We start from the raw sequence: 16,884 nt of genomic DNA, 5'->3' as shown, positions 1-16,884 counted from the left end.
CCCCGTACATATGTGATGTCCCGGATTCTGCTGTTCTTACAGCGTGGAGTGGATCAGGCCCTCGCCTTAAGTACAGTTAAGGGTCACATTTCAGCCATGGCTGTTTACTTTCAGCGACCATTGGCGGCGCACTCCCTGCTGCGTACGTTTGTACAGGGGGTTCGGCATGTGGCCCCTCCTATGCGTCCTCCACTGCCTCCATAGGACTTGAACTTGGTCCTCTCGGTGCTTCAAGAGTCTCCGTTTGAGAACATTCGAAAGATTCCCTTGACTCGTTCCCAGAAGGTGTTTTTTCTGGTGGCAATTACTTCGGTCAGACGGGTTTCTGAACTGGCGGCCTTGTCTTGCAAGGCTCCTTTTTTGGTCATCCACAAGGACAAGGTGGTGCTGCGTCCGCAGCCGTCATTCCTTCCAATGGTTGTTTCGGCTTTTCACATTAATGAGGACATTGTTCTTCCATCCTTATGTCCTCGACCGAAGGAAGCCACGTTGCATTCCTTGGACGTGGTTCGAGCCCTACGGGTGTACTTGTCTGCTACGGATCCGTTTCGGAGGTCAGATTCACTGTTCGTGTCGGTGACTGGTCCAAAGAAGGGTCTGGCGGTCTCGTCGGCCACCATTTCTAGGTGGATCTGACAGGTCGTACTTCAGGCCTATGCCCTAAAGGGGCGGGCATCCCCCTTTCAGGTTATGGCGCATTCGACCAGGGCGATTGGTGCCTCTTGGGCTTTCCGCCATCAAGCGTCTGTTTTACAGGTGTGTAAGGCAGCGACCTGGTCGTCAATCCGAACCATCTCAAAGTTTTACAAGGTGGATGCGAGTGCATCTTCGGATGCCTCCTTTGGCCGCAAGGTTTTACAGGCGGCTGTTTAAGGTTCAAGTTCCTCCGTTAAGGAACTCTGGTTTGTTTGGGGTGAAGCTTGGTTTGCTGTGTTTTTCCCACCCCTCAATTTTTTGACACTGCTTGGGGACGTCCCTAAGGTCAATTGCTGCTGTGTCTGTCCATGAACGGAAGAGAAATTTTTTGTACTCACCGTAAAATCCATTTCTGAGTTCATGGACGGACACGGCACCCTCCCCTGCATGTTAGGAACTGGGGCTGCATGATGCAGAGAGAGGGATGTACCCGGGGGACCTGCCCCCTGGGAGGTGCTATACTGAGTTTTAACACTTGAAGTGCTATTTTGTTTTCTGCCTAGTCTTCTCCTGAAAGGAAGGTAGATAACCCTAAGGTCTATTGCTGCTGTGTCCGTCCATGAACTCAGAGAAACGGATTTTACGGTGAGTAAGTCTTTAAAAAAAAAAAAAAAAAAAAAGCCCGGAGCCGTCATCTCTTGGTGCCATCTTCTTCTTTCGGTGCCACCATTCCACAGCAGCCACCCAAAAACAAAACTTGAGGCCTCTGCACCCTCTAATAGAAAAGAATGACTACTCTCCAGGGCTCTGAGCTAGTGGCACCACTACTGTTTTTCTTTGGGGGTGCCATGGTTTTATTTTGCTTGCTGCAATGTTGGTACATCGCTGTCTGGACTTGGTGGCCAGCAGAAAGAACCACGGACTAGTGGAGGGCTCTTTGATGCACCCCGAAGTGACGATAGCCAAGGTCAGTATTTATCCTTTTTGCATTGTGCAACTGCCTGATGTGCATTTAAATGCAAGTCAGGAAGCAATCCAAGCTCTTTATAAGAAATTACCAGTATGCACACGTGGTACTATACAATGCACGTAATTGTGGTCAGATTCAGTTGAGGGGCAGCTGCACACATGTGGTGTGTAATTCTGCATTCACCTCTTGATCCAGAACGGCTGGCTCTGTGTGGCCCCAGAGCACAAACTAAAAGGTGCAATTTGGGTATTCAAAAATTATGCAAAGGAATAATCTAAATCTGTTTTAATTTTGGACTTGTTCATATGTGTTGCAGTTTATTTCTCTGTGGTTTTCTGTAACAGAAGGAAACCATTTTAGTCTCGGGTCAAAATTTTTTTTTTTTTTTATTTTTTTTTAAAAGGTTGTTGTTATGTTTCCAGCATTAATGCATTTCTTTGTTCCCTTACAAAAAGGTGTTCCCAAATTTCCACATTTACCCTCCTGCTGCTCCTCATGTGGCTTACATGCAGCCAAAAGCAAATGCACCTTCCTTCTTCATGGCCGATGAACTCAGGCAGGTATGTTCAAAGACCTTATCTTCTCGTGATTTTTTATTTATTTTTTCTTTTAAGTGATGGTAATGTTCCTTCACCCCCTTTCGCTCACCCGGGCTATTTGCTGCAATAGGGGAAAATGAATATATAGAAAGACTTGCTGTGTACCAAGAAATAAAATTTTGCCACTTCTGATAAAGATTTGCTACTGCTTAAACTGCAGGGGTCTTCAAACTACGGCCCTCCAGCTGTTCAGGAACTACAATTCCCATCATGCCTAGTCATGTCTGTGAATGTCAGAGGTTTACAATGCCTCATGGGATGTGTAGTTCAGCAACAGCTGGAGGGCCGTAGTTTGAGGATCCCTGGCTTAAAGGAATGAAGATGAAAATTATTGCATTAACCACTTAACGACCGCCGCCTGTAGATATAGGTCCACAGAATGGCACGGCTGGGCAGATGGACGTACCGGCATATCCTGTACATCTACCCAGCCGTGGGTCACGGGCCCGCGACCCGGTCCGAAGCTGTGGGACCCGTTCGCTGCTGGGTCCCGCGATCGGTCCCCGAAACTGAAGATGGAGGAGAGCCGCGTGTAAACACGGCTTCCCCGTGCTTCACTGTGGCGGCTGCATTGATCGTGTCATCCCCTTTATAGGGACACACAATCGATAACGTCACTCCTACAGCCACACCCCCCTACAGTTGTAAATACACACTAGGTGAAACATAACTCCTTCAGCGCCCCCTGTGGTTAACTCCCAAACTGCAACTGTCATTTCCACAATAAACAATGCATTTTAAATGCATTTTTCTCAAGTCGTCTTCCAGGACGGCACCTTGAGAGTAGACTGGCTCCACCTGACAGGAAACACAATCAGAAAGAGGTTTAAAAGCCCCGCCCCTCCCCGTGCACCTCAGTTATTGATTGTGTTTCCCACCAGCGAAACAGTTTGTTATTTTTTATCAGACCTAAGGCCTGGGGCTGGTGGTCCCCCTCCGGGTACTGAGCAGTGGGTCCTGGGGGCCGTCCCTGCCTCAGCTTAAAGGTGTAATGCCTGTCCCGGGGGGTTTTCCCCGTGTGATAGGGGGGGGGGAGGAAGATTGCAAACAATACCCCCCTTCTTTCCTTTCTGTAGGAATCCCTGGGATAGTGGCTATTCCAGTACTCCTATGTGGCCATGTTCCCTCTCCTCCAGGACCCCTTACCTGCTGGGCGGGTGTGAGGGCTTCCTCAGCGTGGCTCCGGTGTACTGTCCTCCCGGGGACATTTTCGAATGGAGCCAGCAGTCGACGCCGCGTCACAGGCGGCGCGCGGTGATGACGAAGTTCCGCTTCCGGTCTTCACCAAAATGGCGGCCGCCAGCGGCGTCGGCTCCTCGCTGTTCTCACTGCAGCAAGGAGGAGAGTGGCGCCTACACGACTTCGCTATGGAGCGCGAGGATCGTTCGCTAGCAGCCGCTGCCGAGGACACCACCAAGGGTGAGTCTGCCTCAGAATGTCAGGGGGGCATATTGGACTGGGTCCTCTCCCTAAATGGCGGCCGCCAGCGGCGTCGGCTCCTCGCTGTTCTCACTGCAGCAAGGAGGAGAGTGGCGCCTACACGACTTCGCTATGGAGCGCGAGGATCGTTCGCTAGCAGCCGCTGCCGAGGACACCACCAAGGGTGAGTCTGCCTCAGAATGTCAGGGGGGCATATTGGACTGGGTCCTCTCCCCCCCCCCCCCCCCTCTCCTCTCCTCTCACACTTGATGTTTGAACTGTGATATATTTTTTCTCTCCCCTTACAGGGGAGGAGGTTTCTGCCCAGGGGGAAGCTGCTATTCTCTCCCTAAAACACACTTCCAAAACCAAGAGGTGTGGTAACTGTAGCATTAAGCTGGCTGCAGATTACTCCAAACTTCTTTGTGCCAAATGCATACAAAAATTGACAGCAAAGGAAACTTCCCTGATTATGAAAGAATTCCTAGCTGTCCAATCCCAAATGCTCTCCACATTAAAGGAATTTAAGGACACCTTAAAAAATAGGGATCCTGAGCCCATAGCAGCCGGCCCCTCTTCTCAAGAGAGCTCATCCACCCCAGTGCCACGAGTTTCCAGGGCTAGGGAGTCTCTCCTATCTGACACCGAAGATTCAGAGGCTCCAGAAGATGGGGTAGTTGATAGTCATTCTGAGGATGAGGATGAGGATGCCAGATCAGGCAAATATATTTTTTCTACAGATGACATGGGGGGTCTGCTGTCTGCTGTCTATGCCTCTGAGGGGATCCAGCAGCCAGCAGAGCTGGTGTCACCTCAGGACAGAATGTACCAGGGTTTAGCTAAACCCCAGCCAAAGGTTATCCCAGTCCATCAGTCACTTAAAGATATAGTTCTGAGGGAATGGGCTGAGCCTGAAAAGAAACTACTAAGGTACAAGACCTGGAAGAGGCGCTGTCCCTTTAAGGAGGAGTTAGAAAATACTTTGTTTAAAACTCCTAAACTAGATGCATCTCTAGCCCAACTCTCCAGGCAGTCTGACCTCTCGTTTGAAGATGCAGGAAACTTAAAGGATTCCTTAGACAGGCGGGCAGACACCTCCCTTCGCAGGGCCTGGGAGGCTAATACGGCCGCCCTTGGACCCGCTTTAGCCTCTTCCTGCATCGCTAGGAATGCAGATACCTGGTTAACCAGACTTCTGGAGCATGTACCTCAGACCTCCAAGTTTAAAGAAATTAGAGATTCTCTTACAGTCATAGGCAGTGCGGTTGCCTATCTTGCAGACGCATCGATTGAAACAGTCCGATCCTCTGCTAAGACGGGTGCTCTCGTCAACGCCGCCAGAAGGGCGGTATGGCTCAAGACGTGGGAAGGTGATCTTGCTTCCAAGACCCATCTATGTGCCCTGCCCTTTGAAGGTACTCTTCTCTTTGGGGCAGGACTTGATCAAGCTCTAACTAGGGCCTCAGAAAAGGGGAAACGGTTCCCCCCAAAACCTAGACCTAACAGGAGAAGATTTTTTCGAGGCCCCCAGAATAAAAACCGACCTTCTGACCGAAGATCGGCCTTTAATAAGCGTTGGATCGCGGGAAAGGATAAGCCAAAAGGGGGTATCCTTTTCCCCGATCCCAAACCCGCAGGTAAGGACTCCAAGTGACTTAAGAGTCGGGGGAAGACTCTCCCAATTTTTTCCAGCCTGGGAGAGTATAACACGGAGTCCTCACATTCTGCAAATAGTGAGGGAGGGTTACAGATTGGAATTCCGACAACTTCCCCCCCCCAATATTTCTCCTCACTCATCTACCCCAAGATCCCCTCAAGGCAGCTGCCCTTCTGGGAAGTGTCACAGATCTAGCTCAGCAGGCAGTCATAATCCCAGTTCCGCCAGGACAACAGGGTCAGGGGGTGTACTCACATATTTTCATGGTGCCCAAACCTTCGGGGAAATTCCGATTGATCATAAATTTAAAACTTTTAAATACCTTTCTCCTCTACAAGAAATTCCGCATGGAAAACATTTACAGTCTCAAGGGACTGTTGTTAGAAGGAGTCTTTATGGTAACCATAGACTTGAGGGACGCCTACCTCCATGTCCCAGTCTTCAGGGACCATCAAAGGTTCCTCCGATTTGCCATTGCCTCCCCTCAGGGGATTCAGCACTGGCAGTTCACCGCACTCCCCTTTGGTCTGGCCTCCAGCCCAAGGGTTTTCACGAAGGTCCTGGCAGAGGTGGTCGCCTTTCTACATCTGAAAGGGATCTCCCTTGTCCCCTACCTGGACGACCTACTGCTTTTCAACCCCAGCCGAGAACTCCTTCTCTCGGATCTGGCCACCGTCCTGACTACTCTGGAATCTTTGGGATGGATTGTAAACAGAGAAAAATCTTCTCTCCTCCCAGAACAGAGAAAAATGTATCTGGGATTCCTGATAGATTCCATAGAGAAAAAGCTGGTTCTTCCAGAGGACAAGATCCAGAGACTCGGGTCAGTGGTCAGGTCCGTCATGGGGTCAATAGAAATTTCCCTCAGACAGATCATGAGGTTACTGGGACTGATGACCTCATGCATCCCAGCGGTCCCATGGGCCCAGCTTCATTACAGATCCCTGCAGGCCTTCCTGCTCTCCTCCTGGGACGGGAAGGACTCATCCCTAGACTCCAGGGTCAGCATCCCGGAGTCAGTAAAATGCACACTGGGGTGGTGGCTCATTCCTCAGAATTTGGAGGAAGGCCTCCCATGGAACCAGACAAATCCTCTCAGGATAACCACGGATGCCAGCTCCTGGGGGTGGGGAGCCCACATGTCGGGTCTCCAGGCCCAGGGGTGCTGGGATCGACAACAGAGCAGGTCCTCTTCCAACTTCCGCGAATTATTAGCGGTCGGGAAGGCCTTGGAGGCGTTCGAGGAGAGAGTCATAAACCAAGAAATACAGATTCTCTCCGACAACGCAACCACGGTGGCGTTCATAAATCACCAGGGAGGCACCAGGTCCCGTTCCCTCCTAAGGCTGTCCTTAGAAATTCTGAGTTGGGCAGAACAGAGAGTCCTCTCCCTTTCAGCAATCCACATCAGGGGAGTCCTAAACTTAGAAGCGGACTTTCTAAGCCGCCAACCCATCCTCCAGGGGGAGTGGGAATTAAATCGAGAAGTCTTCGACTGAGTTCGACATCGTTTCGGCAACCCAGAGATAGACCTCTTCGCGAACAGGAAGAACAGGAAGGTAGAAAGGTTCTTCTCCCTCTCCCGGGATCAGGGATCGGAGGGTGTGGATGCGTTGGCCCAGGCCTGGACATTTCAGCTGGCCTATGCTTTCCCTCCCCTGAGTCTGATCCCAAGGGTCCTACAGAAACTGAGTCGCTCACGGGGGAAGCTGATCCTGATCGCTCCCCAGTGGCCCAAAAGAGCTTGGTTCCCAATGTTAGAACGTTGGTCAGTTCTTCCTCCCCTTCCTCTCCCGGTCCGAGTGGACCTTCTGCGGCAGGGACCGATCTTTCACCCAGAGCCCGACTTTTTCAGTCTGACGGCCTGGTACTTGAGAGGTGGAACCTGCAGCGGAGAGGTTGTTCGGAGAAGGTAATAAATACCCTTTTGGCTAGTCATAAGGAGGTCACTAGGAAAATCTATGCTAAGACCTGGGGGGTTTTTTCACGCTGGTGTGCAGCCAGGCAAGCCCCACTACCTGAAATATCTGTCATCCTGGAATTTCTCCAGGAAGGAGTTGATCTAGGACTAGCCACAAGAACCTTAAGAGTACAGGTAGCCGCCTTGTCCTACTTTTTAGACAAGAGGCTGGCCCTGGATCCGCTGATCAAGCGATTCCTGTCGGCTAGGGATAGGTTATCCCCTATTCAAATCTCCAGGGTTCCCCCCTGGGACCTCACCTTGGTTCTAGACCATCTATCCAAACCTCCGTTTGAACCGATAGACAGCATTCCGGTTAGGCTGTTGACATTTAAATTCTCCTTTCTTCTGGCTATTACTACGGCCAAAAGAATAGGAGACATGCAGGCGCTCTCAATCAAAGAGCCTTATTTTCGTCTTTTTGAAGACAGGGTAGTCCTAAGTCAGGATCCCCTGTACCTACCTAAGGTGGCAACGAAATTTCATAGGTCACAAGAAATTATTCTTCCTTCATTTTGCGCAAATCCACAGAACGAAAGGGAAGAGACCTTCCACTGTTTGGATGTAAGACGCTGTTTGTTAAGTTATTTGGAAAGGGTGAGCGAGTTCAGACGCTCATCTCACTTGCTAATTAATTTTTCAGGACAGAAAAAGGGTTGCCAAGCATCTAGAGCCTCTATATCTAGGTGGATAAGACAGGCAATTTCATTAGCATACATTAAAGCTGGCAAAACAGTACCTAAAGTCAAGGCACATTCCACGAGATCTATAGCAACCTCCTGGGCAGAGAGAGCAGGAGTTTCAGTGGAACAAATCTGTAGATCAGCAACGTGGTCAAGCCAGAACACCTTTCTCAAACACTACCGAGTGGAACTTCTGTCACCCCAAGACTTGACGTTTGGCAGAAGAATCCTGCAGGCAGTTGTCCCGCCCTAAGGTAGGCCTGAGGGTTACTTGCTTATCTCTCAAGGTGCCGTCCTGGAAGACGACTTGAGAAAATACCAGTTACACTTACGGTAGCTGTTTTTTCTGTAAGTCTTACAGGACGGCAGGCCTATTTCCCACCCTGAGGAATTTATATGGTTTGTATTTTTATATACTGGTTCCCGTGCTCTTATGGTGGTTACTTTATCACTAACTGAGGTGCACGGGGAGGGGCGGGGCTTTTAAACCTCTTTCTGATTGTGTTTCCTGTCAGGTGGAGCCAGTCTACTCTCAAGGTGCCGTCCTGTAAGACTTATAGAAAAACAGCTACCGTAAGTGTAACTGGTATTTTTGCTGTGAAAATGACAATGGTCCCAAAATGTGTCAAAATTATGCAAAGTGTCCGCCATAATGTCGCAGTCACGAAAAAAATCGCTGATCGCCGCCATTAGTAGTAAAAAAAATAAAATTGATAAAAATGCAATACAACTAGCCCCTATTTTGTAAACGCTATATATATTTTTTTTTTTTTCACCAAAAATATGTAGAAGAATACGTATCGGCCTGAACTGAGGGGAAAAATATATATATTTTTTTTTTATATATTTTTGGGGTATATTTATTATAGCAAAGTAAAATTGTCGCTCTATTTTTGTTTATAACACAAAAAATAAAAACCGCAGAGGTGATCAAATACCACCAAAAGAAAGCTCTATTTGTGAGGGAAAAGACGCTAATTTTGTTTGGGAGCCATGTCGCACGACCGCACAATTGTCAGTTAAAGCGACGTAGTCCCGAATCGCAAAAAGGGCCTGGTCCTTTACCTGCATTTTGGTCCGGGGCTTAAGTGGTTAAAGCCACAATTGCAGCTCAGGACATGCAGAGTTTACTAGGCCTGTCTAGTTTTTAGCACATTTTAGGGAAAGTGGGATGGTTGGGGGGGTCTGAGTCCTAATTTGGACTTTAAGATCCTTTTGAGAAATATGGGAGCTGGCTGTGTCAACTTGTGAATCGGAGCCAACACAAGCAACTTGTTGAAGCACTTTTTTTTTTTTTTTTTTCTCATTTTTACTGCCCTAACTGTAAAGAACCCCCTTGCACTGAATATTGAACGGTTTCCTCCCAGTTTCATTGTGTGGCCCCATAGTCTGCTGGCCTTGCTTGCTGCAGCTTGGCATTGCATACAATTGGCTTGTCATCTACTAGAACCCCCATATCATCTTTATCCATTCTATGTTCCCCTGAGGCTCTCCTCTTGGCATGTAACTTGCATCTATATTTTAAGCTCCCGACTGCATTATACATTTTTGTACATTGGACCTCCTCTGCCATATCGCTCTCCACCACTTGGTTTTAACTGGGCTTTCTTGCAAAGTTGGTATATCCTGCTGTGAAGTCTATTGCCCTGCTTGGTCTTGTATAATCTGCAGACACTGAGATTGAAATATTTAGTCCAACCTCCTGTATAGTTTATGAACAAGTGAAGTAGAATTGGTCCCAGGACAGAGCCCTGGGGCACATCAGAAAATGCCATTGATAACCACCCTCTGGACACACTCCTGCAAGCACTTTTCAGTTCAGGAACCTACACTTTCCATGCCAGAAGACCTTTTCTTTGTAAATTGATTGTTTTTGGGGTACTATATAAAATGGGTTCAGTTTAACCCTTTTATTGCAGCCAAGGGTTTACATTTTGGTTTTCTCCTGGCCTTCCTCTTTGTAGAAGTGATTGGCTTAGCCAATCACACCTGTTTCCCAGAAGTGCCTGCCACTCCCCCCCAACAATTCGTAGGCTCATTTGAGTTGCCTGTGAGTCAGGTGTACAAAATCACCTTTCATGTTGGAGTGGTGAGAGTTTGAACATCCATTCACCAATTTCCCCTGTGATGTATGGGCCTGTCCTATCTATCCTAGGAAAGGATAGAATCAGAAATGTGCTCTGCTTTGGTTGTGGCCCCTAATATCGCCCCAATTTATTACTATCGGTACTGAGGACTTGACAGCCATGTTATAAGTTTGGTGTGTAAATAATAAAAGTTGAAAAATAAACTTTCTTGATTACAAATCCCAGAACATCTTCATATTTATTACAATGGGTTATGCTGCAACTTTCAGTTGACTTGGCACAACAGGAAATCTCTCCCCAGGCTTAACCCCTCTCAACTAGGCTTGGCCTCAAACTTTTATTTATTTTCCTTGTGTCTTGGGTGATGTTTCTGTAGTCTCTGTGCAAATTTTCTTCTAGCTGATTTTTCTCAACTTTTATCTGCGAATAGACTACCTTATCCAGATCTGTTGCCTGAGGCTTTCTGTCAAGAGAAATGGTTTCCAGGACCCTGTAAGGTCCACCTGTGATGTTGCCATTTGGTGCCGCACCCTGTTAATTTGTATGTTGACAGGGTGGATGCAGATGAAAATTTTCAAAGCAGAGCCTACGGGTAGATCCAGCACTTTACTATCTTAAGACCCTCATGATTCTGGCAGACAATATACCTGTGTTTATTAAAGGGGTTGTAAAGCTTTGTTTTTTTATTTTGTGAACGTTCACAGCGTCTTTTCGCAGTGATGTAATCCCAAGGGAGGGGGTGAGCACGCTGACAAACCCCCAGCCAGAACAGCTCAGATGATGGGGGCAAGTTTACGGAGGAGGAACAGAAAGTGAGAAATTCAGACAGGATTTTTTTTTTTTTTTAGAGGGGAATTTGAAGGAAAATGTAAATAACCAACAATGCACTAGCCTAAAGGAACCTAATTTGAAAATAAACAAACCTTTACAACCCCTTTTTAAGGATACTTCAGAAAAACATTTTGAAGGCCTTATTTAAAGCTTTCTTTTGCTCTAATGGGGGCGGCCTTGCAATCTGCAGTTGTGACTGTAGGCGCACATCGAGCCCTCAAGGTTTGGGCTTGTTGGGATGAGTAGTGGAGATCCTGACTAGATAGAAAGGCCTGGAAAGAAATTGGATAACTTGGAAGAATATTAAACTTCCCCAGAAAGTGTCAATGTTTTCACAATCGTAAAGAATATACAGTATCTCACAAATGAGTACACCCCTCCCATTTTTGTAAATTTTTCGGCATCATATGCAGAGGTTGTCTTTGGGAAATGTATTAGTGCTGCCAGCATTGCTGCAGAGGTTGAAGGGGTGGGGGCTCAGCCTGTTGCTGCTCAGACCAATACGCCACACACTGTATCAAATTGGTCTGCATGGCTGTCATCTCAGAAGGAAGCCTCTTCTAAAGATGATGCACAAAGCCTGCAGACTAAGGACCTGGATTACTGAAACCATGTGCTGTGGTCTGAAACCAAGATTAACTTATTTGGTTCAGGTGGCATCAAGCGTGCGTGCCTACAGTCCAGTATGGTGGTGGGAGTGTCATTGTCTGGGGCTGCATGAGTGCTGCCGGCACTGGGGAGCTACAGTTCATTGAGAGAACCATAAATGCCAACATGTACTGTGACGTACTGATAAAGAGCATGATCCCCCCCCCCCCCCCCCATATCCTTTGGAGACTGGGCAGCAGGGCAGTATTCCAACATGACTCCGACTACCACTGCCTTGCTAAAGAAGCTGAGGGTAAAGGTGATGGACTGGCCAATCGGGTCTCCAGACCTGAGCCCTATTGAGCATCTGTGGGGCATCCTCAAACAGAAGGCGGAGACCAAAGTCTCTAACATCCACCAGCTCTGTGATGTCGTCATGGAGGAGTGGTAGGGAACTCCAGTGGCAACCTGTGAAACTGGTGAACTCCATGTCTAAGAGGGTTAAGGCAATGCTGGAAAATGGTGGCCACACAAAATATTGGCACTTTGGACTATATAGTTATAAAATGGGGTGTACTCACTTGTGTGATACTCTATATGACCTAGCAATCAAACTATAACCTGAAGACCTTAATGCGAGATTTCTAAGACTTGGTCCTAAATTTATTGCAAGTTCTCTCGGCTGAAGACAAGCAAACCCTGGAATAAACATTTGATGTTGGCGGGTCATCGCCTTTCAGAAAAAATATTGAGCATATTGAAAACATTTTAGCATGTTTTGTAGAAAATAAGAAATTGTGGAGCCAGTGTTACATGGAGTTTTTTTTTTTCTTTTTTTTTTTTTTTTTTTTTTCCTTTTTTAGGAGTTGGTTAATCGTCACTTAATAACAATGGCTCAGATTGATCAAGCCGATATGCCAGGTAAGTGTTTCTTGTATTTTTCGTCATGCATTACGGGCATTTTCTAGAGGTGCTGCTGCTTTTTAGTGTGTGTGTGTGTGTGTGTTTTTTCCCCTGCCAGGTGGTGTTTGAAGAGTCTGGCAAACACCCAGTGTGCATGAGGCCTTCATCATGAGGATTTTAATTTTGTATTGATTCTTTTGAAAATTGTAAGCCTCAAAGCAATTTGATCTGTTGCGCGTGTTGCATTCTCAGATTCAATTAAATGATTGCAATGCGTTAGGACTTCCTTCACCTGGTGTTTCTGTAACGTGACACCGCACACAATCTACGTTTTGCTGCGCATTTCATAAATGCCCGTTGATATTGATGGCACGCCAAGTGCGGTAGTAGATGTTTGGCAAACGCAGTGAAAAACTCACTCCGCTTAAAAAAAAAAAGGCTATAGTGTCTTTTGGTGCATTTGTCGCATGTAGGGCAGCCCATTTCAAGTGAATGGACTATGAGCAATAAGCAAACGCTGGAACGTGAGTTGCGCCCAAGTTGGCATATAGCCTAAAGTGTTTCTGGGCCAAAAAAATCCACATTTACTACTTCTCTGCAATATTGGCCCTTTATTTTTTGTTATTTTATTTTTTTAATTAGTCCTTGGTTTTTCTGTTTTGGATCCTTACTCTGTGGAAACCAAAGTTTATTTGAAAAAGTCAAAATTATGGAGAAATATAAACGGTTTATTGCAGTGATGTGTGTGTTTGTTTTTTTGTTTTTTGTTTTTTTGACATTTGTGTTTTTTTTTTTTATTATTAGGTGTACCTGCAGAGGTTGACAGCTACCACAGCCTTTTTCCACTGGAACCGCTGCCCCCTCCTAACCGAATACATAAGTCAAGCAACTTTGGATACATTACATCATGCTACAAAGCCGTAAACAACAAGGATGACCTGACCTACTGTCTAAGAAGAGTTCATGGTGAGAATGTGTGCAATTTTGCTATTAACTGTAAATTTATGCAACCCATTTTGCTGCTGTTGCAAAGCCTGGTGGAATTGCCAATGCACCAATCATGGCTCGTCCCACTGTTCATTTGTAATTAAACAAAACATGTCACCTAGACGCCAAATCCAATTGGTTGCCACACGGTGTGAGGCAGTGACTTTCCTGCCTTGTGCTGCACTGCATTCAGTACTTTTTTTTTTTTTTTTTTTTCCAATGCATACAACCGCAACAGTGCTGTGAACTGGGCACAGAAAAGTTTGTCCCAGAGGCGGTGGGGCTGCAGTGGACAGCTATTCCAGTTCAGTCCCATGTTCATTGGTGTGAACGAAGACAAAGGGCCCCTTCACATAGGTGATCCATACAGGTCCACCGGTCTGCTTTTTGGGGGTGGGTGGGGGACTTGATTCTTGATTGGAAGGTCCATTAATTAATATTGACCGTCAGATGTAGACAGGCTTGTGTCGTTTACACCTCCCTACCTTTTGGGTCCAATCGCGTCTGATAAAGGGGTCTGCATCCTCTTTTTCGTTTGGGTGGACTGCCTAGGAGGCATGGGTGTAAACCGACAGTGTAGTCGGTTTACACCTGGCCACCCAAAAAGCAGAGCAGGGTCTGTCTGCTCTGCAGATACTGAGGGGACATGGACCAGTCCACCACTCTAAGCAGACAGCTCAACCTAGCTTATATTTAATTTAATTAACTGGTTTGCTTTATTGTACTGGATGCAGGTCTTCTAGTAATGCATGGAAATATGCTGAACCATAGAATGCACTATCACATACTCAGAGCTTTTACACGCCCTCATATAACCATTTCCACCATGTAAGCTTCAGTGTTTTTTTGCAAGTGTCTTTGGGTGAAGGGTGTATCTTTCTGTATGAGTGACTGTTGGTAGTTTAGGGAGCAGGGAAATCTCAAACCTGAAGGCTGTACCAGGCCACTGGCAGAGGGTGTCTGCATGGAGCAGAGTGACCCTGATCCAGAAAGCTAAGATGGCAGTGGGACAGGCCTGTAAGGTTGCAACAGGCATGCAGGCAACACTGGGGGGGGGGGGGGTGTATATGCCACCTCCTGGGTGCTTCACAGGGTTAGGGCTGTGGTTCACCTGCCTACCAGTTCTTAAGGACCCCACCCTCTAACCGAGGAAGGAGAGGTGCTTGACCAACTTGGTTTGTACTGGGAATATGGCCTGGGGTGTGGAGAGTCAGATGCTGGATGGTTTGTACTGGAGCTTGTGGATTGGGGTTGCTGACCCTTTAAGCCATCTCGGTGGTGCCAAGCATACAGGAATGCATCCCATTGGGGCTGGTTAAAATGTGACTGGCCAGGCCCTTAGGATGCTGTGCTCTTCCTGATCTAGATTCATGAGCACACATGTGTAGGCACCATATTCATCCAATAGTAGCATGGATTCATGAAAGACCAAATTTATCAAACAAATTTTTTTTCTTTTTATGAGGAAGTAAGCCAAAGCTTCAATAAAGGAGTGGCTGTGTATATGGTTTTGCAAAAGTGTTTGATACAGTTAACATGGCTAATGGAAGTAAGGCCTTTCAGTATAATTTCATATAAAGCACTTTTTAGACCAAGTATAGCAAATCTTGGATAAAAATATCACAAATCATTAAAGCCCTTTTGGGGTGTTTTTCAGGCGTTTTGGCATTTAAAAAAAAAAAAAAAGTGCCTGAAGGGGCGCTTTAGGAGCGGTGTATTCACCACTCCTAAAGTGCTGCAAAGAAGCTGCTTGCATGACTTTTTGATGCCCTGCCAGTGCAGCGCCTCAGTGTGAAAGCACCCGGGCTTTCACATTGGGATTGCAGATGAGGCTTCTTTCAGGTGCTCTTTTTTTTTTTAACCACTTAACGCCCGCCGCACGACTATTTACGTCCACAGAATGGCATGTACAGGCAGATGGGCGTATATATACGTCCCTGCCTTCTAGCGGGTCGGGGGTCCGATCGGGAACCACTCCGCGGCGGGCGGCTTACCTCCGGGAGTGATCCGACTCGAGGGGACGGGTGTTCGTTTCTGTCCGCCCCCTCGTGATCGCTTCAGCCAATCCTGTGCGCCGCCGCCGTGTCACTTCCTCTGCCTGTAAAATGTAAACATAGGCAGAGGAAGTGATGCAGCTCTCATCTCGGCGGTATTTTCAAACAGCCGAGATGTGAGAAGAGTCAGAGTAAGTCGCACCTAACACTACACTGACACCACACACATAGGCACATTTAAACCCTTCCGATCACCACCTGTCACACTGTCACTGAATGCAGTGATCATATATGTACTGATCACTGCATTTAGTGTCAGTGTGACAGGCAGTTAGTGTTAGGTCCAGGGTAGCCCCGTACCCCCCCCAATAAAGTTTTAACCCCTTGATCACCGCCCTAGTTAACCTTTTCACTCCCTATTGCCAGTGTCACTAAGCGATCATTTTTCTGATCGCTGTATTAGTGTCACTGTTGCTGCTAGGAAGCTAATTTTTTTTTTTTTTTTTTTTTTTTTTTACTAAAGACATGTGGCTGAATACATTTTGGCCTAAATGTTTGACTAAAATTTAGTTCAATTTTTCTTATAACAATAAGTAAAAAATATAGATTTTTTTCAAAAATGTCGCTATATTTTTGTTTATAGCGCAAAAAATAAAAATCACAGGGGCAATCAAATACCATTAAAAAAAAGCTCTATTTGTGGGAAGAAAAGGACGTAAATTTTGTTTGGGAGCCATGTCGCACGACCGCACAATTGTCTGTTAAAGCGACGCAGTGCCAAATTGTAAAAACACCTCTGGGCATTAAGCTGCATATTGGTCCGGGGCTTAAGTGGTTGAACACTAAAAAAACACCCGAAAAACACCACAGTGTTAAAGGGGTCTTGGGATGAACAGAGCCAGTGAAGGAATGGCAACCTTTGGACCTGGTGCACTGCAATAAAAAAATCGCATGAGCCAATTGTGCAAACTCGAACTACAATGCTTGCATACTCTACAGCTGTTTTTTTTACATAACCATGGTAACAAATCCCAAGACTAACAGACAGTTGAAATATGGCAGTACTTTGTAGTTTATGGTCTTTAGATGCTAAAAAAAAAATATCAAACACTTATGCCTCTACCCAATGTTGAATGAGTGTCGCATATTTCTCACCTCGTCTTTCAGGACAGCACCTGGAGAGAGAGCGCAGCTCCACCCACTTCCCCGGAAACACTGCAGTCAATGCTATAACTTCCGCCCCCTTCCACCATGGCCTCAGTTGTAGTGTTTCCTCCGGCCATGGTGGAAGCGCTGCAGGGAACCAGGGGTGTGCTGTTCTCTCCCCAGGCGGGGAAGGTGGTTTTTGTTTGAGCATACCGGTGTTTTAGGTTTTAGGAGGTGATCCTCCTAGGAGGCTGACTCGACTTCTCCCCTGACGCGCGGGTGAAGGTCGGGTACTTCTCCTCTTCGGTCCGGCGAGGACAGAGGCTGCTGGAGGTCCCGCTCCCTTAGTCTGGGCATCGTAGCTTGCGGGGGGGCGGTCAGGTGCCGTTCTTCCGGCATTCGAGGCTCCGGAGCGGAGGGCGTA

The 16,884-nt window shown here is 47.0% G+C and overlaps 1 protein-coding gene across 1 annotated transcript in view; it reads left to right on the top strand.

Annotated features, from left to right (window-relative positions):
• Positions 1 to 16,884, top strand: part of PAN3 (poly(A) specific ribonuclease subunit PAN3) — a 98,145-nt gene that overhangs the window by 55,482 nt on the left and 25,779 nt on the right. Inside the window, exons 7-9 of the mRNA XM_040340473.1 lie at positions 2,062 to 2,166; positions 12,294 to 12,351; positions 13,138 to 13,299. Coding sequence (XP_040196407.1) covers positions 2,062 to 2,166; positions 12,294 to 12,351; positions 13,138 to 13,299 — 325 coding nt within the window. The remainder of the gene's footprint in view (positions 1 to 2,061; positions 2,167 to 12,293; positions 12,352 to 13,137; positions 13,300 to 16,884) is intronic.

Source organism: Rana temporaria, chromosome 2 (assembly GCF_905171775.1).
Source record: "Rana temporaria chromosome 2, aRanTem1.1, whole genome shotgun sequence".
NCBI classification, from domain to species: Eukaryota; Metazoa; Chordata; class Amphibia; order Anura; family Ranidae; genus Rana; species Rana temporaria.
Note: the sequence above shows the minus strand (reverse complement) of the source record. Positions and strands in the feature narration are given on the sequence as shown.